Source organism: Phyllostomus discolor, chromosome 5 (genome assembly GCF_004126475.2).
Source record: "Phyllostomus discolor isolate MPI-MPIP mPhyDis1 chromosome 5, mPhyDis1.pri.v3, whole genome shotgun sequence".
In the NCBI taxonomy this organism is placed as follows: Eukaryota; Metazoa; Chordata; class Mammalia; order Chiroptera; family Phyllostomidae; genus Phyllostomus; species Phyllostomus discolor.
In genome coordinates, this window is record NC_040907.2 from 148,145,367 (window position 1) to 148,168,536 (window position 23,170).

General features: G+C 40.5%; 1 protein-coding gene across 1 annotated transcript in view; it reads left to right on the plus strand.

Moving 5' to 3' along the window:
* Positions 1–23,170, plus strand: part of LOC114496437 (1-phosphatidylinositol 4,5-bisphosphate phosphodiesterase epsilon-1) — a 223,979-nt gene that overhangs the window by 165,709 nt on the left and 35,100 nt on the right. The window contains exons 14-20 of the mRNA XM_036027518.1: positions 1,287–1,525; positions 3,199–3,260; positions 3,344–3,509; positions 6,487–6,594; positions 8,066–8,182; positions 9,807–9,965; positions 19,761–19,890. Coding sequence (XP_035883411.1) covers positions 1,287–1,525; positions 3,199–3,260; positions 3,344–3,509; positions 6,487–6,594; positions 8,066–8,182; positions 9,807–9,965; positions 19,761–19,890 — 981 coding nt within the window. The remainder of the gene's footprint in view (positions 1–1,286; positions 1,526–3,198; positions 3,261–3,343; positions 3,510–6,486; positions 6,595–8,065; positions 8,183–9,806; positions 9,966–19,760; positions 19,891–23,170) is intronic.

Below are 23,170 nucleotides of genomic sequence, written 5' to 3' on the forward strand. Positions count from 1 at the left end.
GAGTTCACATATACCCCCCCACACACACACAGTTTCCCCTATTACTAATATCTTGCATATTTGTTTCTGGAAGCCAGTATTGATATATTTTTATTAACTGAAGTCCATAGTTTACATTAGTGTTCACTGTTTGTGTTGTCCCTTCTGTGGGCTTTGACATAGTATAATGACATGTGTCCACCTTTACAGTATTATACAGAATAGTTTCACTAACCTAAAAATCACACCCACCCTTCTTCTGAACCCCTGGCAACCATTGAGGGTTTTTTATTACAGTCTTCATAGTTTTGCCTTTTCCAGAATGTCATATGCTTAGGACCATACAATATGCAGCCTTTTCAGACAGGCTTCTTTCACTTAGCAATGCACATTTACGGTTTCATTTTGTCTTTTCATGGCTCAATAGTTCATTTCCTTTTATAGGTGAATAATATTCCATTGTATGGATTTAGCACCATTAATTCATTAACCTGTGGAAGGACTTCCTGGTTGCTTCCAAGTTTTAGCAATTTTAAATAAAGCTGCTGTAAATATTATGTGTAGGTTTTAATGAACATATAAGTTTTCACCTTATGTGGGTAAACACCAAGGAACACAATTGCTGGATCATATAATAAGCCTATGTTTAGCTCCATGGGAAACTGCCAGACTGTCTTCCAAAGTGGCTAGAATTAAAATGAATGGCCACACCAAAGCCGGTGTCAGTGTGGAGTGATCAGAGCCTTGCTGGTGGGAATGTAAGCTGGTACAACCACTTTGGAAGGGAGTTGGGCAGTTTCTTACAAAACTAATCATATCTTACCATACCATCTGGCAATTGTATTCCTTAGCATTTACTGAAATGAATGAAGACTTATGTTCACACAGAAACTTGCACACAAATATTTATAGTTACACTTTTAAAGTACAGAAAAACTGTAATTTTAAAGGCCCATCTTTAGTCTCTGAAAATATAAAAATGTAAGTTATTCTCAAAAGCTGAAGTCCAAATTTAGCCTAAAATCTCTGAGTGAATGTACATTTAGTTCCCCTCTAACACCAAAGCTCATGGGCTTTCAAGTTCATCGATCTGACTCTCTCTTAGTTTCTTTTATTTATTAATTGATTCCTTTTATATTCTTCTACTTTGGGAAGTTAGGAGTAAACACTTAGTTTGATGGCTTGTTTAGACAGATTAGTAAAGAATTTCTCTAGCTTAATAAAGCCACAACACCATTATCTCCCAGATGAACTTTGTGAAAGGTGCTGGCTAGTCTGTCCATGTTCTGTGGATGGTTCCGTTTCAGATTTGTTGACCAGAAATGTCTCGGATTTGGGGTTGTTCATTAAGAGTAAACAACAGCTGTCAGACAGCCAGAGGCAGATCTCGGACGCCATTGCTGCTGCAAGCATCGTGACAAATGGCACTGGGGTCGAGAGCACATCCCTGGGCATATTTGGGGTTGGCATACTTCAGCTCAACGACTTTCTAGTGAATTGCCAAGGAGAGCACTGCACTTTTGATGAAATCCTCAGCATCATCCAGGTATGTACCTCTTTCTTATGAAAGAGTACATATTTAGCAGAACATAATTAGAATAGTCAGAGGTACCATCTGACTATTCTAATTATGTTTTGCTAAATATATACTCTTTCTATACTTCTTTTCAAAGACTCTTAAGTTTGGGGCAGAAATAGAAGGGGTTTTTTTTAATACCACATGCATTGGTTCTTTTTTAATATATAACTAACATAGGTCCCAAGCCGTTTGTTACTCAGTGACTATGATAAGCAGTCAGTATGTGATTCCTTCATGTTGTTCCAGCACATGCAGTAGAATTAGTAGTCTAGGTTTTCAGTCTCTTTGATTATTTAACAAGTATTTGTCAGCTCCTCCTGTGGGCCTGGCTCTGTTTTAGGTCCTGGGAATAAAGCAGTAAATAAGATCAAGTTCTCGCCCTCACTGCAGCTTACATTCAAGCAGGTGAGGCAATGATAAATCAAGATGCAGGGAGGGGCAAAAGTGGATTTACAGTTGAGAGTGTGTGAAACACAGAGTTTATTCTTGTATTATTATTTATCAATTATTGTATTATTTTCCATATGAACAACTGTAAACCCACTTTTGCCCGACCTATATAATGTAACTTCAGGTAATAATGGGTTCTGGAAAATATTGAACAGAATAAGGAGATGGAGTGGTGCCAGAGGTGACACTTGGGTGACACTTGGGCCCCGAGTGAGTAAGCTATTGAAGGTCTGAGGAAAGAACTTTCCAGACAGGGAGCAGTAAGCTCAAAGACCAAGGCAGGAGCCAGCTCAGAGTTTGTGAGAAACAATAAAAAAGCTGTGTCACGGTTGCCACATAAGCCAGAGGAACAAGGGTAGATGTGATTTCAGACAGGTAGGCAGGGGCCCAACCATCTAGGCATTTGGGCCACAGAAGGAGCTTGACTGACGTCCGTGAGAAGTGGGAAACTAACGAAAATTTTTGAGCAGGCAAGTAACATGACTTGATTGCTGTTTGTAAGAGGTCACTCTGACCACTGGAGAGTGAACTGTGCTGGGGAAGGAGTGGAAGCAGAGAGACTAGCAGGAAGCTTTTGTAAGTAACCCAGGCAAGACATGGTGACGGCTGCAGCTAGAGTGGGTAGGAGATGGGGGGCATGAGACAGTTCATTGTGGCTGCAGCACATATAACAGAATTAGTTCAGGTTTTCAATTTCCCTTTTCAGTGGATTGAGAATCAGTGGATTAGCTCTTTAGCAGTTGGATTTGATCACTGGAAATATTTAAAATGTAAGATTATTCTCACACACTGAGTGCTCACTGTAATATTTTTAGTACAAGCACCATACGAAGTGTTCTGTGGGAATCATCTCATTTTGCCTCTCACTGACTCTATGGTAGCTGCTATTATTATCCCCCTTCTCACCTGAATAAACCAATACCAGTTGTTTTCATATAAATCAGCCTTAATCTTTTCTTTTGCTCTCCTTGTTCTCTTAAATAAATATGCTTTGTATAATAAACTCACTTATAACAAATGTTTTGGACTAAAAAACTACATCTTACCACTACATAACTAAATTAGTTCAAATATTTGGTTTAGGTGTTTCCTGATGAAAACAGAACCGCTTTAAAAAATGATGTGGTGGCTTTTTTTCCCCCCTCTTAGTTTCCTTTACCTAAATAACACTCTTTTTGTATCCCTTGCAGAAGTTTGAGCCTAGCATTAGTATGTGTCACCAGGGCCTAATGTCATTTGAAGGATTTGCAAGGTAACTTTTAAAGTATCTTCTGCCCATCATTTAAGAGTACCTATTTTTCCCATACAATCTTAAGAAAGTTTGTTTCTTCCTAGGTTTCTGATGGATAAAGATAATTTTGCATCAAAAAATGATGAATCACAGGAGAACATTAAAGAATTACAGCTGCCCCTGTCCTACTATTACATTGAATCTTCACACAATACCTACCTCACAGGCCATCAGCTCAAAGGAGAATCCTCAGTAGAACTCTACAGCCAGGTACTGAGAATTCCACTTGGAATGTGGTCGTCTTTAAGACTTATTTACATAACCGCCAAAGTCACAAAAACCTGACCCCAAACTCCTGTGAAGAACTTATGAACTACTACATGTGAAATGTGAGGAAGTTTGATGTGTGGGAAAACAGCCTATGTACATATAGTTGTTTTCTTTCCTTCTTTTTGTTTTCTTTTTCCCCGCTATCTATACTTAACCTTTATTCTGGGCAACCAAAGAAACAGAAGTATTTGTTTGAGACTCGTAGCTTTTAGATCCTAGTTAGTCTGACCTACTCCTACTAAAATTAGATTTTCCCATGGGAAAGTGATGTAATCATTTTCCTACATGGTAAATAAATCAATATATTGTACTGGGAAAGCATAGTAGAAAATGCAACTCTCTATGAAGTTATTCCCAAAGTATTGGTTGTTTTGCTTTGCAATTTGTTACACAAGCAGTCCATCCCTATGGTAACCAACTTAAGAAAAAAAAATCTGCACAGACTGTAGGCTCTGTCCCCACACTTAATTCAAGGGGATGTTCTGGGGAACTCAGTAGGTTCTCTGGACTAGAAAGAAAGCACATCCTTTTGACCTATACATCCAGCTATCAATGATCTGAATGTCAGTTGCCTCCTTGTTATATTGTCTGCAAATTCCTAGTGTCTGCTGCCTGTTTTTGGAACTCCTACAAGAAGAAATAATCAATCAGAAAGGAGCTAGGTTAGGCCCAGGGAATATTAGAGCATGTGGAGCATGTGGGAGGAGAGGGGAGCTCAAGTGTGAAAGTTGCCATTGTATTGTTTACACAGGCCCAGCAGACCCAAGGTTCCTTTATTCTCCAGGTTAGTCTGGATAGTCCTCAAAGCATGAGTCAAACTTCTGTTCCAGAATTTATCTAGTATGGAATATGTGTTCTAAACTCTAAAATCTAAGCAACTTTTATTATGAAATTAAGATGTCTTTAGTGATTTTCAAAATAGAAGTTTGGCCCAGGGGCCTCAGCTGCAGACACTGAGATAAGCAAGCAGTAGAGCAGGAAGGTCCCACGTCTGCCCCCACTGCAGCTGGGGCATATTGTGCTGTACATATTGGCCCTGCATTTGCACAGAGAATTCCAAGGTTAAAGAAGTTTGAAATCCATTGTTCTCAGGAGCAAAAAATTAAGGGAGAGAGAGAGAATCTCTCCCAAGAAAACAAGCAAAGACCAATTAGATTTTATTCCTACTTCACTTTGCTGTTTGATTTTAAAGTTGTTTTTTTAACTCCTTAACATTACAACCCAAGTAGAGATTGCTACAGCTTTTGAATAAGGTACAGAAACCCCTCAAATAGATTTACAGATGTGATTAAACCTAGCATGAGTCTTCCTTTACTTTTATTTCTTACCACTCTCTCCCTCAGCCCTTCAATTACCTCCTAATGTTACTCTATGGGATAGAACAGAACTGAGGAAAAAAGCCCTGTTTTCACCTGGAATTTCCAGCTCTGGTTTTTCCTTTCTAGCCATACATGGAGACATTAAGGTGGACATGCTTCCTAGTACGGCAGGTGCACCACACAGATAGAGCAGCCTTGTGTTTCGCTGTCATCCCCACAGCAATTTTCAGCCTCAAACAATGTACCTCTAGAAACCCTAGCTGTAGGGAGAAACTGATAGCCTTGCGATTCTAGGCCAGAGAATAGCTTCCAGCTGGGAAGTTTGGTCACCCAGGAAGATTGAGTGCTGCTTGATGTGCAATGGGAAGAATCTAGGGAATATTTCATTAAAAAAAAAGAGGGATTCCACTATCTGAGTTTTGTTGCAGAAATTCTAGTGGCCACTAGCCCCCAGTGTTGGAGTGCTATCACATAATTATGTGGATTTAAGCCAGCAGCTTGGCCCATTTGCAGATATATTCCGCTCTTGGTACAGGTCAGTCATTCAATACCCTTTCAAGACTTTCTTAAAAGATAGTCTACAAATAGATTCCATGGAGGAAGAGATTGCTACAAGCAAACATTACAGAGCCACACCCCCCACACACATGTCAGGAACTCTGCTTCCAACTCAAGGTCCAGGATAGCAAAGATGTATCACTTCATCTGATTCATTGGTAGTGTTTGCTGAAGCACCTTGCTGAAGAGGTTGTAAGATAACATACCAAAGCTCAGGGAGCAAGTGTGCTGTAATTGATTGCTGATGTCTGCTAAGGGTATGGGAGAGGCGAGTTTATGGATTATTTGCCACCTCTACTGTAGAAACTGTTCTAGGATTAGACAGCAAGGCAAATCCTTGGTAACTCCTTGCATATACTCTTCTTACATCAGGGCTGTCAAACTTATTTTCACTGGGGGCCACATCAGCCTCGCAGTTGCCTTCAAAGGGCTGAATGTAATTTTAGGACTGTATAAATGTAACTACTTACATTCAGCCCTTTGAAGGTAACAGTGAAGTTGATGTGGCCCCCAGTGAAAATGAGTTTGACACCCCTGTCTTACATGCTCTATGTTCATAGCAAATATATTAGCCAGTGGCAGAATTTGGATCTAAATGGAAAGTTTGACTCTGATTGGCTTTCTATAAATGTTTGGACAGTTAATTAAGGAATCAGTAGCCTCATTTCCTCTGTCCTCTGGCATCACCTCCACTGACAGCTGCCTAGATGGAACTCCAGCCTGGCTCCCTCATTTCAGAATGTGCCATGTATATATAGGTCCCTTGAGGGGCAAAAGTTGCTGGGACAATAGTCAAATGCTTTTCTTATCAAATTTGACTTTCCAGTGGTATTCAGCTCTGGTAAGGACTCTTTCCACCTTAATCTGTTCTCTTGATTAATTGTGGCCTTTGGCCAAGATGCAATATTCATTTTAGATCACATTCCCTTCTGCTTTAGTCCTGAATGTGAACACTGGTGTATAGAATCATGTGCTGGATTTAATTCGAGACCTTGTCGCCATTTGCTCATCTGGGGTGGATTTCTTCCCTGATCACACAGGTCCTCCTGCAAGGCTGCAGGAGTGTAGAGTTGGACTGCTGGGACGGAGATGACGGGATGCCCATCATTTATCATGGACACACACTGACAACCAAGATCCCCTTCAAGGTAAATGCTTCTTGACTTAGTTTAAACAACTCATAAACAGTCATTATCTTCATTTGTCATTTAAATCAGTGACTCTACCAGATGACACCTTAGGTCCGAGGTTCTTGTCCTTGCTCTAAAGACCCCACAAAATTGTTTACAGTATTGTGTAAGATTCACACATGGTCGCTTTTCTGGGAATTGATGTAAAACTCTTATTAGATTCTCATTCAACCAAAAGTTTAGTTATCACTACCTTAAATATTTTTCACATAATAACACTTTGTTGTAATGTTTACATCGTATGATGATATATATAAAATTCAGGTGCTGTTCCTTTGCTATATGAATTAAAGGTCATTTGTCCTGGTGTCCTGCTAACAGAGGACAACATCATATATTGAGAGATGATACAATAATTAACCTCATAAAGTAATGAGAATTGGTTCCACTTGGGGAATTAGTCACCCAGGAAGACTGGTCTCATTGGATCATTATTTCAAATTCTAAGTAGTTTATTAGTTCACTGTGTAATTACAATCCTCATTCAGAGGGCCTTTGGCTGTGTAGTATCCTTTTTCTCTAAACTGTGGCTTCCCTGGGAAAGAATATTGTTATTTCTTAAGCCAGGCAGTAAAAGACAAATACCATATGATCTCACCTGTAAGTGGAACCTAATCAACAAAACAAACAAGCAAGCAAAATATGACCAGAGACATTGAAGTAAAGAACAAACTGATAGTAACCAAAGAGGAGGTGGTAGGGGTTTATGGGTGGAAAAGGGGGAAGGATTGTCAAGGAACATGTATAAAGGACACCTGGACAAAACCAAAGCAGGGTAGGATCAAGGGTAGGAGGTGAGGATGGCTGGGGTGGGGGGCAGTGGTGAGGGGAAAATGGAGACAACTGTACGTGAACAACAATAAAAAATGTGAAAAAAAGAATATTGTCATTTCTGTCATAATTGGAGATGATGTCTAAAACACATTTTGTCTTTAATTCATTTTCCTGTTCAGCCCTCTTAAAACTCTTGTGCTTTATACTAAGGGCACGAGAAGTTGATAATCATCTTTCCACATGCACATAAATATATGTGGTCTATGACCATTGTTGCCCCAGATAGCTTATAAACTCCTTGAGAGCAGGAAAGTATTTTATGCCTACTGTTTTTGGTGCTGTAACTAAAACAGTGTATTTTGCCTACAGTATATATAATATACATATATTGATTTGTTAAATTCGCCATGCTAATAACTGCTCCTTATAGTAGGTGAACAAAATTCAATATGATCAGTTTAATGGCTTTATGGAAAATAGCCTTATCCTCTTGCTTAATTTGAAAATACAAAAACCACTTTGGCCAGAGTCTTCTGAAAACAGTAATTTAGATGCTTTCTGAAGCTCTAAGTACCTTGCCTTCTGACATTCTGGACAGATATCTAATGAAATATCTAATAAAACAGACTCTGATGAGCTGTTTTGTCTCTCATAGGAAGTGGTTGAAGCCATTGATCGCAGTGCCTTCATCAACTCTGACCTGCCAATCATCATATCAATTGAGAACCATTGTTCATTGCCTCAGCAACGAAAAATGGCAGAAATTTTCAAGGTAAGAGGCAGGATGATATCTTGGCCTTTGTCTTGCCATTGCTATTGAGTTCTATGTGGATCTTCAATGGACCACACCACAGGTGGACCTCAGCCATGTAGCATGTACAGTTTAGAGTCTGTCAGACCTGAGAAAGGGGGTGCCCTGGAAGCTTGGGCTTTCCAGGATAGTCCATCTTTTCAGCTGGAGTAATAGAGGCATTGTTCTGAGGTCTCCTTCAGAGATAAGGAGAGGCTGACTCTCCACTGCTTCTGGAACCACAAAACAGGGGTGCCAGGATGTTCCCTGTCTGCCATTTGTAGAAAAGCCGAAAATATCTCAGGGCAAATAAGTCTAATTGTCTTGTGGCCCACACCACAGATGCAAAATGGGGCAAAGAGCTCAGACTAGCCACACCAGTTGCTATGTTAACATTTAGCCCTTCTTCCTACACAAGGAAACTATAATGCAGATTTAGGAGCAAATATTCCATTAGACTTTCCCCTTCCTCCACTGGCAGAGGCCTCTCAGTGGGAGGGAGGGACACAGCCTGCAGGAAATGTTCTCAAACACTATGCCAATAAAACTAATTAGCCTTTCTTAATGTCTTTCCTTTGCCATCATTTAGGAGAATGGTCTCTAAACTTTTTTGATGATATGCTCCTAACAGTAAAACACTAGAACATGTATTCCTGTTGTGTGTTTGACTTATTTCTAAATTACATACATATCCTACTTGCTAACATATTTTATATATTATTTAAAACATGCAAAAAGTAGAATATAAGAGGGAATAACAGGAAAGATAAATGAAAAAATAACGTTTAAATACTGTTACTTATGGTAGAAAAACCTTTGGCTTTCATAAAAATTTCAAAATGAATTTATTATTTATTTTCTAAAGTTTTGATGTGATTAAATATGCTTCATTATTTCAAATCTTCTGAATCAGGAGATTTCTCCTTGCCCTCAGGGACCTTCATGAACAGCTCCTGACATGCAGACTGAGTCTGCCTTGCCGACTGAGTGAGGGAGCCATTTTCAATCCACACATGAAAAATTAATAAGCTTCCATTTTTGTTCCTTTTTAATTAAGAATAACTAAAACTAGAAGTTGCCGTATTTCCTCCCCTCACCCTAGTGGATCATCCTGTGCCTGCCCCTGCTGCCCACCTCCTGGAAGGACACACATTCCACTTTTGAGTACAAGCCCCAAAGTCCTTGTGAGATGGTGTGTGTGGTCCTCTTTACCAGATAGGTGGTGAGCTGTCCCCATTACCTTTCAGCTGTGTCCCTGCTCCATGCTCACTTCAAGTTTTCTATCCTTTTGACTTCTTACCCACACCTGGAATGGGCCATATTCTACAAACCACAGCTTCTAAAGGAATCTCTGTTTTCTTTACTACACTAGACCCCGGAGCATCATTCTCCTAGAGAGTCAGAGCTGGCCCCATCCAGAGAATGGCCTAGACCCCACCTCCTTCTAACCACCTCCCTTCCTCCCAGTAAGAAACTATTGGGAGGAGAGGGGGGACACCTTTTTTCCTACTTCTTCTTCCTAGGATTTTAAAAACAAGTCACTGGACTAAAATAATTGAAATTTAGATAAAAGGCACTGGCTCTGTGTTTTCCTTATTCTTTTTAGACTGTGTTTGGAGAAAAACTGGTGGCTAAATTCTTATTTGAGAGTGATTTCTCAGATGATCCCATGCTTCCTTCACCTGACCAACTTAGAAGGAAGGTGCTTCTTAAAAATAAGAAGCTAAAAGCTCATCAGACGCCGGTGGATATCTTAAAGCAAAAGGTACTCTTCTTTTGTTAAAGAGGTTATTGGTATGCTATGGGCCCAGAACAAAGACATTAATGTTATTCTAAGCTTTCAGATGACCTGCTGGAAAACCAAGATTTGAACATTGAGTTTCCTTGAATTATATATTTAATATTTGACTTTCCATTTTATAGACCAATAAGTATTCTCATCCCATTCACCTAAATTTTATTTTGTGAAATTGAGCTCCCATGTAGAATGTACTTGTTATTAAATTTATTCTGAGTGGGACAATGTCTGACTCTTGTCTCTGGGCCTGGGCTTCATGACTGTCAATCTCACGGTGGCTGCCACAATCCCCTGTAGGGAGAGCCTCCTGTTGGGAGACTACCTGAACCTGGGACTGTGATCCTGTAGTCAGAGTGGAATCCTAGTAGCAATAGCCCTGTGGTCCCCGCATGGCAGTTGGCACAGGGTATCACTGTGGCTTGTGGACTCCAAAGAACTCACATGCCTGCCTCGCCCATGGAGATCTGTACCCCAAGTACCACAAACCCACCTGTGTAGGAAGGCCCTGAGCCCAAGGATCCCTGAAAAAGTTTAGTCCAAGACCACTGAGTCCATATGCCAGGTTGCACTTATTTTTCCCACAGAATGACAGCTGCCAAAACCCTTTGTCCTATTTAGGAGGGCAATATTGGCCCTAAAATACCACTTTTGAAACTTACAGCAACCACAAGTTGCTACACCAACCTCAGTGCCCTGAGGAAGTGGAATGATGCAGCTCCAGCAGCAGGGACAGCCCAGAGCTAAAACTAGACTGTGCCTATGGGTATAATTTCCTTCCGTGCCATCATCTGCAAGCCTCCAGGCCCTATTCCAATCCCGCTTTAGTGGTTCTCAGAAAACAGAATTCAACAGAAGGAGTCTTTTATAATTATGAGCCCAGCAAATTTGTAAACTTTGTCCTAAGTCATTAATAAAAATGTCGACTTCCGGCAAGATGGAGGAATAGGTGGGCGCACCGTACCTCCTCGCACAACCAAGAACAGAACCACAATAATTTACAACAATGATTTGCAGTCATAATATCAGAACTGTCGGAGGATTTGTCTAAATGGAAGTCGGACAGCCTAGAAGTTGAAGTAGACCCGTACATCCAGACCGGTAGGGGACTACAAGCCGAGCGAGCGGGCGCGGGGCTGGCGCGGGTCGCAGGCGCTCGTAGTTCAGGGGAAATTTGACGCAAAATCGGCGCGACAGCAATCCGGGGCGCAGGAGCGCAGCGGTGTAGCGGTGATCCCTGAGTACCAAAGCAGCGGCTGGGGGAATCAGTGGGGCAGCGACTGGGGACCAGGGCAGAGCTCACGGCCCAGAAGCCCAGGGAAGTGTCTGACTCCAGGAGAACGGAAGGGTCGCCATTGATCCCTCCTGTCCCTGCTCCCGCCCCTGCCCCCACATATAACGTCACAAGCTAGCGACAGGACTGCCCAGCACTGGTGAACACCTAAGGCTCTGCCCCCAACCGTAATAAGAGCGACCAGACCAGAGAAAAAATAAATAACTAAGTAAAATAATAGGAGAGACAGGGAAAGACGTAAGACATGTTTCCAGCAGAACAGATCAGACCCACAGGACTCATCCTTTTGAGTGACCAAGAAATAGCCAATCTATCAGATGCACAGTTCAAAACACTGGTGATCAGGAAGCTCACGGAACTGGTGGATTTTGGATCCAAATTACATGAAAAAATGCAGATTACCATAAAGGGGATGCAGGAAGACATACGGAGAAGAGCCAATTGTGAAAGGAAGGAATCTGAGTCTCAAAACAACACAGTGGACCAGAAGGAAGATAGAATCAACCAAGCAGGAGAGCATGATGAAATAAGAATTCAAAAAATCGAAGAAAAGCTTAAGACCATCGAGGACACCTTTAAACGTTCCAACATCCGAATTATAGGGGTACCAGAAGGGGAAGACCAACAAGTGGAAAAGTTATTTGAACAAATAATAAAGGAGAACTTCCCCAAACTGGCAAAGGGAACAGTCTTCCAAGAAATCCAAGGAGCACAGAGAGCCCCAAAGAAGTTGGACCCAAGAAGAAACACACCAAGGCACATCATAATTACATTAGCCAAGGTAAAAACGAAGGAGAGAATCCTAGAAGCAGCAAGAGATAAGGGGACAGTCACCTACAAAGGAGTTCCCATCAGATTGTCAGCTGATTTCTCCAAAGAGACCTTACAGGCAAGAAGGGGCTGGAAAGAAATATTCCAAGTCATGAAAGACAAGGACCTACATCCCAGATTGCTCTATCCAGCAAAGCTCTCATTTAGAATGGAAGAGAAGATAAAGTGTTTTTCAGATAAGGTCAAATTAAAGGAGTTCATCATCACCAAGCCCTTACTTTATGAAATACTAAAGGGACTTATCTAAGAAAAGAAGATAAAGAAGACATGTATAGTAAAAGGACAGCAAACTCACAATTATTAACAACCACACCTAAAGCAAAACCAAAAGAAACTAAGTAAACAACTAGAATAGGAACAGAACCACAGAAATAGAGGGCACAAGGGGAGGCTAGCAGTAGGGGTGGGAGGAGGAGAGAGGGGGAAAAGGTATAGAGAATAAGTAGCATAGAATGTAGGTTGAAAATAGATAGGGGGAGGGCAAGAATAGTATGGGAAATGTAGAAGCTAAAGAACTCATAAGTATGACATATGGACATGGACTAAAGGGGGGGAAGGTGGGTGGGAGAGGGGGCACAGGGTGGAGGGGAGTGAAGGGGGAAACGGGACAACTGTAATAGCATAATCAATAAAATATATTAAAAAAAATAAAAAATAATAAAAATAAAAATGTCAAGTTGAATTGAGTCAAGTGCCACTGTGACCTAGTTCAGGAGTCAATTTGAAGCAATCCTAAAAAGCTCTAATTTGTACAGCTCATATGTGTAGCATGATGTTGGAGAAAGAGCACTAAGCAGGGAGCTGAGATACCAGGTTCTAGCCACTGGCTGTGTCAGAAACTCACCATGTGACCATGAAACAATCTCTCTGGCCTCTGTTTCTTTCTGTAAAATGAGAATGTTATGGTAGCTAGCGTCAAAGGACTCTCCTGACACTAAAATCTCACAAAATCTCTGTCCAGATTAATCACAAAGACCCCTGTCAGAATGCAGATGGCTCCTTAAATATTTGCTAACCCACTTTGCAGCCTCCATTTCCAGTGTTTCTTCCCATTCTAGGACATTAATGATTCTCTGAGGGGCCCCTTGGAGCCTGCTGTTATCTGATGTTCTAAAGAGTAGCAGGGTATTCTCAGATTGTCCAGCTCACCCACAATAAGACCAGGTGGCCCAATGTCCAGGCTGAGTTAGGGGCTTATGTTATAACACCTGGTAACCTCAGTGATTCACCAACGGCCCAATTGCTTCCCTGGGGTGGGGAAGGAAGGTGAGGCCAGAGTTTCCATCATCTTTAGACTTACCCTTCTGAACGGAAAAGGAGGTGTTCACAGAAAGGACCCCAGCAGATCCAGCCCAGCCAATCCCTACTGATCAGGTTTCCCCGACTAGAGCAGCTCAGGATTTTCATGGATTGTCTAGATTTATGGTCATCAATTTTTTTTGTGCTCAAGTATCCCTTAAAAGAATTTCTAAGACTATGTATATCTCTCTCATATGCTTTCCCCCTCATACATTTATAGGGTGACATTAAAAATTGTACCACAACTATAGTTACAAAGAATATATGTTCAAACATATTATTTATTATACATAAATTATATACAAATATAATGTACAGAAACAGTCCTCAATGTCAAATAAATGAGCCCAGTCAGCCAGACTTACATTTGGTCAGAAAAAAGTCTTACTTTATTTTTTTAATTCAGGTAAGTATTGTATTATCATTTCTGTGATGACTATCTCACTTTTGAATTTTAACTCTATGATGGATAGATGGATGGATGGATGGATGGATGGACGGACAGATGGACAGGCAGACTAAAGCAGGAAGGGAAGGGAATAAAGATAGGTAGATGGATAGATAGATAGATAGATAGACTGACAGACACACAGACAAGACATGGAGCCTTGAATGTGTTGAGACCTGGATGAAATAAGATACTCCCCTCTTCGAGTTTCTCAAGACTCTTTCAGGAGCTCCCCATTCTCAACCATCACCTCATCTCAAGCATCGTAGTAAGGTTGTTGATTGATAAGTGGGAGTTACTTTCTTTTGTAAAGTAGGAGAAGAGCAATTATGAAAAGAATATGGGAAGGGAGAACTAGCCAACCATAAACTTGTTCTTAGGCAAGCATGTTTTTAAGAATACACATAGCACTAGCCTGCAAACCAAAGTGTTGCCAGTTGGATTCCCACTCAGGGCATACACCTGTGTTGTGGGTCAGGTCACCAGTGGGGGATGTGTGAGAAACAGGAACATAACGATGTTTCTCACCCGACCTCCCTCCCTTCCTCTTTGTCTAAACATAAATAAATAAAATCTTTTTTTTAAAGAGTACACATAGATGTTGAAAATCTTGAATCTAGAAATTGGTTTTTAAGTGTACATACCTGCATATCCCTAGAAGTCTTTGTAAACCCTAGAGGTACATGTTACCTTGTTTGAAGATGATGCACAGCTCTAGGCCAGGAGTTACAAATCAGCCACCTTCAGGGGCCAGTCAAGAAACAAGAAAATATGAGGAGCCAGATGGATAGTGTATGTGACAGTTGGAGTGGTTAGGACAGCAGTGGATCATGCACACCCTCATAAATGAACAGCTCTAATTACATTCTTTTTAAAACTCTGCACCAGCCAAACGTATCTAGTCCGGAGGTGAAGTTGGCCCTGAGGGCCACTGATTTGCGACTTCTGCTAGGACTGCATTTGTTCAGATATTCATTCTCAGAACTGCCTCAGAAGGCCTGGGATTTACTCGGGTTCCAGAGGCTACATTATAAAGTCACTTGACTACAGCTGACCCTTGGACAACACGGGTTTGAACTTTGTGAGTCCATTATATGTAGATTTTTTCCAATTAATACTGTAAATGTATTTTCTCTTCCTTATGATTTTCTTAATCACATTTTTTCTCTAGCTTACTTTATTGGAAGAATACAGTCCATAATACATATATAACACAAAAAAATACATGTTAATTGGCTGTTTATGTTATTGGTGAGGTTTCCTGTCAATGGTAGGCAGTTAGTAGTTAACTTTTTGGAACGTCAGAAGTTATACTCGGATTTCAACTGTATGGGAAGTCAGCACCTGTAACTCCCATGTCGTTCAAGGGTCAGCTGCACAATATTAGCCTGTGTTCTCGAATGTCTGGCCTTCCTCAAACGCTGCATCACTGACTCACCACCCAGCACTGGGAGCTTGTTCCTCTACAGCACTGTTCCTCTGTGCCATTGTCTTTACCCAGCAACTATAGCTGCACTGTGCGTACCTCTGTGGTCGTCGAGATGTGTTTGAAGGTTCTTCGGGCTGTTGCCTTTCCCGTCCTGCACACGGTCACTTGCAGTCATTATGCAGCCTCCACTCCGCTAATGAATAGATCGTGTTGTTTCAGAAGTCTCCTTTATGTTGAGCCCAATTCTTCCTTCCTGTTCCTCCTACTCGTTGGCAGTGCTTCTCCCCTCTGCAGCTGCACAGAATAATTGCATATCTAGAAAGCTAGCATGTGTCTCCCCACCAGTTCTCTCTCCTTTAAGCTAAACATTCTTGTTCTGTCAGCTGTCCCTCACAGGATATGGCTGCTAAGATTCTTCCCTTTTCATTAAGAATGTTTTGGATAGTCTTAAATTTGTAGATATTCTTGAATTTGCCAGTCTTAAAACATGATTTCCAGAGCTAAGTCAGCACTCCAACTGGGGTCTGACAGCATGAGGACAGTGAAACCGTTACTTCTCTTAATTTGAACTTTATACCTCCATTAATGCGGCCTAGAACTACTCTCACTTTAAAAATTCTTTAGTGATATATTTTAAAAATAGAGTATAATTAAATAAAATAAAATGTGAGAACACCTCCAAAAAAATAAAAACACAAAATCTTTAGTGCACACCAGGCTCCTATTGAGTTTGTGGAAAACAGAAAGAGCTCTGTTATTTTCACAGGAACTATTCTTATGCCTCGTCTCCCCATTTTCCAGGTTCATGGTTAATTTTAACCTTTCATGTGCAGGAGCCTCACATTTATCTTGTTAAATTCAGTCTCCTCAATGTTGGTATGTTGTTGCAGCATGCAAGGTTCTTTATGAATTTTGACATCTATCATCGATGTATTTATTGGCAGTTTTTTTCAAATTGTGCCTTCATTCCAGGCTGCCCTTAAGCCAGGCTGCCAAGTAGAGAGCACTGTGGCCCTTCTCACAGGACCTCACCAAAGTTTAGTGCTTATCTCTCCTGGCTGGTGCTCCCATCTCCTGCAGCCCACATTTCTCCAGAGTCGCCTTCAACCTCTTTATAGAATAGAAAACTGAGGCTTGCCTAGACATTTATGTGACTTTCTCAAAGCCACCCAGCTCCTAGTAGCAGAGCCAGGATTCAGATTCAGGTCCTGAGGGAAGACTTTTTGAAACGCAACTCAGAAGTCAGAATACATTGATGAGAATCACCAGAACAATTTTTTAAAAACAAAGATGTTTAGGTCTGGAATCTGCCCAATGAGGTCAGAATTTTCAAGGAAGCCCTGGTGATCTGTTTATTTAAAAATAATCCTTATCATCCTGGAAGTTTGGAAACATCACTTATCTGCTATTTCCAACAAAGTGAGTTACCTTATCCAAAAAAAAACAGAGGTTAGTGTGTGGGAGGTTTGTCAGCAAAACCATGCTAACTCTTCCTAACCACCTCCTTATTTCCTGTGTTCTCATAACCAACTAATTAGTAATCCAGTCTGAAATTTTGTCAGGTAACTTGGCGCTTTCCTACTATATAATTTCCACAATTTACCTCTTCCTCCTTTTGGTAAAATGGGACAAAGGAATCCCATTTCCAGTTTTTTAAGACCACTTCCAACCTGGTTTCCCAGGGAGTGTTGGCAGTCATACCAGTGAGGTTTTTCAGTTACCTGGCAGGTTGTGGGTGTGTACCTGGTAGTCTACTCACACCATGTTGGCTGGATGAATGTCTAGAGCTCCAGTGTGGTCAGACCCAGCCGCTAAGTCAGAAGGCCTGGGCCATTTCCGTACAAGGAACTTACTTCCCTCAGCAAGGATGGGCTGACTCAGAGGGGCATCTTTGAATCCCTCCCTCTGCCTCAAGCTCTTGCTGAGGCTCTTACTGAGCCTCCCTATTTACACTTCACCAGATCTCCTGTATTCTGTCTGACCTTGGCCTCCTGAACTCCAACCCGCTAGTTCACACTAGACGGTAGGCACTATGTTAGGCTCTGAGGGAACAGCAGAGTAATACATGGCTCCTGCCAAGACCCATCTCCTCATCTGTCCCTCACTCTAACCCCTGACCTGTCTCTGAATTGCTTTCATTCAAGGGCTAGGGTCCTGTTGTTCTGCCTCAGATTAAGTAGGGCATGGCAGAGAATAGGGATGTCAGCTCTTGCCTGTCCATTTGGCCACCTCTCCCATATTTCTTGCACTGGTGGAAGTATGGGGGCATCTAAGGACCTTGGCACTCACTTTCTAACATTTGCTAGTCACGGGTCTTTGTGTGGCACCTCTCCAAGCGTACAGTTCTCACATTCTTCCACCAGCGGGCCAACCGGGCTCTTTGCACCATCATTCCAGTTGGCTCCACCTTGAATGCTTGCTGCACGGAGGCCCTTCTTCTATCTGTGACAAATACACTTGCATTCATATCTCTCTTGTGCCTCGAGGACATTCCCTGAAGCTTTGAAGAACATTAATCCTATGAGACACTGAAAAAAAAATTAAAATGCCCTGATTAAATAAGCATGGGAAGTGCTGTACTGGAAATCTTTGACGAATCACAATGCCCTTCAGCATGTTAAGTAAAGGCCATGTGAAGCTCCGTAGCAGGAATGTGTTCCCATTTCTTTAAGCTGCTGTTTCCAAGCTTCCCTGTGTTTTGTGGTTACTGTTAATTGTCAGTTTTTACATAATAGCCAGTGTTCCACAAACCCACTTTGAGAAATTGCTGCCTAGACTATGTTCAGTTATGCAGAGTGGATATAGATATAAACACAGCCTAAACAGTATCTTCCTTAATGTACACATTTTTATTATAAAGGTAATATGACCGCAATTCAAGAAGTTTAGGGAATAGAGAATTATTCATATTATTATATGCATATTATGCATATAATATATGAATTATGCATATTATTATATGCATATTATTTTAAAATATGCATAATTCCAAAGTCACAAACAACCTGTATTAAAAGGATTTTTAACCCTGGTAATATCCAGAAATAAAACTCAGGGGTTCATTGAGCTTCTATGAAAAAAAATGTACATCTTTATTTTCACTAACCTGTAGTTGAAATTTAGCATTTCCTTGGATTATAAATACAGGGAAGAAACCACAGTGATATTGGCAGTGCCTGTGTCTTTGTCACCAATAGAAATAGCAGGTTTTTCATATTCTATCCCAATTGTTGCTAATATCTCCAAGAATTATGTGTAGTCATCACTATTTCAAAAACATTACTTGGCCTACCATTATATATGGTTTTATTGCATTAATAAAGAAATACACATTCCTATTGCACAATTTCGTTTTATTAATATTTGATAGCTATTATTCAACATTCTTTTTTTCCTTTGTAATCTTATATATTTGGTTTTATGCATTTAAACGTCATTCTGAGAAGAGATCCTACCTTACCAGACTGCCAGAGGGGCCTGTGCCACAAAAACAGGTCAAGAATCCTGTTGTATTTACATCTGATATTTAGCCTTTTATGCATGTACTTATATCATTATGAAAGACATACAGATATTGAACAAAGGACATAGAAATGTACAGGGATGGGCAAAAGTAGGTTTAAGTTGTTTATATGGAAAAAGACATGCAGGTTATGATTAATACAGTAGCTTTGTCAACTCAAAAGAATGTCACAATGTAACTATAAACCTACTTTTGCCCACTCTTTTATAAATATTTTTATAAATATTTTTATAGATGCACACATGTATATTTACATATATAAAAATTATATACACGCATATAAATTTTCCTGTATTTTCAATTATTTTCTTATGCTAGGTGTCCAGACCTATATTTATTCTTGTGTCCTATGATATCCCCTTGCAGTAATTCTAGTCGAACATGAACTCCCTAGCAGCACATAGCAAGTTTTTGGAAAGTTTCTAAGCCTATTTTATTAATCTGATTGATGTTTTAGATAAAGTCTATTGAAAAAACTTTATTTAAACCAACAACAATTCTTTTGGTCTCTCCATCCATAGAGATTTGGGCATTTTTCTTAAGGTCAAAGGTCTTTGATATTATTTTAAGAAGGAAAAAAAATGGTCTCTTAGCAGAGATTTACTTTCCCAACATTGATGGGCTGGTTCACTTTATTGTTTGGGATTGATGGTGATTCTCTGAAGCACCAAGGTTTCTCCTGGAGGGTTTGCCTTGGGGAACCACAGTTTATTGTGGTTTTTCTAGAAGCTCCAGGATTCCTCTTACAGAGATGTTAACATTCACCCAGTGATTAACCTTGTACTTCAAGTAAATTTAGATTTTTTTCCTTTCCCCAATGAATCAAAATAGGATAAGCCACTTTTACTGACTGATGTAAGCATGAGATAGTCATTTTGAAAGCTGTAAGTTAAGGTTCACTAGCTCACCATCTGCACTCTTTAATTATTGATATCTTTCAGGCTCATCAGTTAGCATCCATGCAAGCTCAGGCCTATAATGGTGGGAATGCCAACCCCCCACCTGCTAATAACGAGGAGGAGGAGGATGAAGAGGACGAGTATGATTATGACTATGAATCCCTCTCTGATGGTAAGAGAAACAGACCCTATGCTGTGTACAGGGAAGTGCCTGGATGATTTTCTGTTGTTTTTTAGTGGGGAGAGGGAGATTGTCTTTTTTCCCCCCAAAAAATAAGCCTGGCATTCCATAGACCAACAATACAGGTTGTTGTAATATAGTGTCCAAGAATCTGAATCTCATCCCTTAGTGAAGAGGACCAAGTTAGCTACTACAGCCACCACTCAAGGAAGGAAGACGAAGGTGTGGGAAGCAAGACACAGGTCATTCCCAAATGGATTTCTAAAGGAAGAGGTGAAGATGGGGTTTCACTGCTGTAGAGAAGCCCCATTCTCACCTTTCAGGTTCGGGACTAACAGATGCTCTTGGCAGGAACTGTAGACTGTGGCTGAATCTTTGCTGTCTCCTGCACCACCTGCAGAGGGCAGCATCACGTTTCTGTACTCTGCTCCTTCCTTTTACTCCTGCTTCCTAGGAGTATGGAAAAGAAAGAAGCATCGTTTCCCTACCCCACTACCCATTTCTCACATTACTAAGCCAACGAGACATTTTCTTCTGGCTCCATTGAAGGGAAAAAACATGGGTGCTGACTAATGGTGCAATACAAAAAAGTCACATAAATGATGTTATCTAGAGATTACAGATAAAGGATTCTTCTTACATGAGAATTAAATTTCAAGTGCATTTTGTTTGCACTAAATGAGTGTTGTTTGTTATAGATTGCAAAATATTTCCTCAGGTACCATTGCTGACAGTAGACTGCTTTATTTTGGCAACTTCTGGAAGACAAAGTGTAATTAGGAAAATATGCCAAAGTTCCTATTTATATAAACATTATGTATGTAGAATACGTTACTTCTCTGCAGGATAATTGTTTTGCAAATATGCAGATTTGTACAGACCAGCAACCACTTACCACTGACATTAAGACGGCCAAGCTGCTTTCCAAATACCTGCTTCTCACCTAGCAGAACTGTCTCCTCATCGTGTTCGATTCATGAACTTCCATCATGGCCAGCAGTTACACACAGTCTCTTTGTGCCCCACCCCTCGAATACAATACTAGTCTGTCCATTTTTTAAAGTAAAGTATAGTTAACGTACAATATTATATTATTAGTTTCAGGTAAGCAACACAGTGACTCAACATTTATATTCCTTACGATATGATCACCACAATAAGTCCAGTAACCATCTGTAACCATACAGTGGTACTAAGATTAATACTATTTTTTCTATGCTGTACATTACATCCCTGTGGCTTTTTTAAAATACCTGGAGGTCTGTGCCTCCTTTTCCCCCTTTTCACTCGTCCCCCACGCCCTTCCCTTCTGGCAACCATCGGTTTGTTCTCTGTGTCCATGAGCCTGTTTCTGTTTTGTTTTGTTTGTTTTCTTTTTCTTTTTCTTTTTCTTTTTTTTTAGATTTCACATGGTCTTTGTCTTTCTCTGTCCGACTTATTTCACTTAGCTTATTACTTTCTAGGTCTATCCTTGTCACTGATGGCAAGATTTCATTCTTTTTTTATGACCGAGTAATATTTCAGTGTGTGTGTGTGTGTGTGTGTGTGTGTGTGTATCTCACATCTTTTTTTACCCATTCATCTATCCATGAGCATTTAGGTTGCTTTTATATCTTGGCTATTATAAGTAATGCAGCAATGAACATAGGGATGCATATACATGTTCAAATTATTGTTTTTGTTTTCTTCAGGTAGATATTCAGAAGTGGAATTGCTGCATCCATTTAATATTTGACCTTAATAATAGTTGATCGCTTCATATATCAACTAAAAACCAATTTATTTGACTTGAAATCCCATCAGATAATACAAGGGGCCTATTCTCTAATGGAGAGGTCAAAAGAGGGGAAAAAATGAAAAAAGGTCAAAGTAATTCTTGTATTTTTTTCCTGAAAAGCTGTGGGAATATGAATATTTTTGTATTGACTTATCTTTCCCCGTGGGTTCCTATGACAGTCATGGTGATGTTTTCCTATAAAAGAACAAATTTATTCAGATAAGAAATGAAAATCACACTTAAGATATCAACCAATCCAGATGTCATTTGCTTTTGTAAGAAGTTAGTGCACTGGAAGGTAAATTCACTATCATAAACCATCATGTGTATTTTCTGTACTTTTGTAACAAGGAAGGAGATGGCTTTTCTTAATTATTAGTATTATTATTATAGGTGTTTTGATATGCAAATAACAAAATGAACAGGTAGGGGAAGGATGTTTCTGGTTTACAGACATACCTCAGAGATAGTGCAGGTTGTGTTCCAGACCACCTCAATAGAGCAAGTCATAATCTTTTTGCTGGTGGAGGATCTTGTAAAAAAAACACAATTTGTGGGGAAAAAAATGCAACATTAGTAAAGCACAATAAAATGAAGTATACCTGCATTTTCAGGAGAGTACAGTTTAAACCCTACCCCAAAATATGTCTATAGTTTAGTCTTTCTTTAAGACCCACGTGCTAGGATGAGGTATGCACAGAGAGGGGGCCCCACCAAGTTCTGCCACCATGGACAGGAGACTTGGGCATTGTCCCTTCACCACTCTAGGCCTCAGCCCTCACATGTGTAATGAGGCAGTTCTGTTCCATGTTGACTGATGTTCTCCCTCCTTCCAGCACTACCATCTAGGATCTACAACACTTAAATCCACTGCCACCACATGAGTATTTCCCATTTCATTAGTAGATTCCTCTCCCTGGCTGGTTCTCAAACAGGCCTTATGATTATGCCGTGACTTGTTTAAGCTTGTCCTATTCAGGCTTCTGTCTGCTACCGTTGAGTACCCTGTCAGTCCTGTACCTTTGGTGGCGGTGTGTGTCGCCTCGCTCATCTCTTCTTCCCTGTGCCACCTTCACTTTGTCCAGCTGAGATGAGAAATAGAAACCTGCTTGCTGTGGGTAGGACCATTCCCAGCTTCATAAGGGGACCTCAGAGGTTCCTAAGCTTCTTATGATGATGTGTCCCTTTGAGGATGAGATGGCAGCTGTGGCCAATCCCCTCAGAAATAAACATGCTCCCAAATTTCTGCATAAAATCACAAGGAGTGTTCACAGGCCTTTTCTGGCCCTTGCAAGCATCTCAGGCTGGGAACCCATCTTTAGAATCTGGGTGGCCCAGTTTACTTCTGTGACAACCCTGGTCTTCAGTTTTCACATCTATAAAATGAATTCGTCTGTAGCCTTCTTTTGGCTATAAAAATGTAATGATTCCAAAACTACTTCCAGAAAATACAAAGGAAGTTCCAAATGAGGCTCATGTATTTCAGGAACTGCT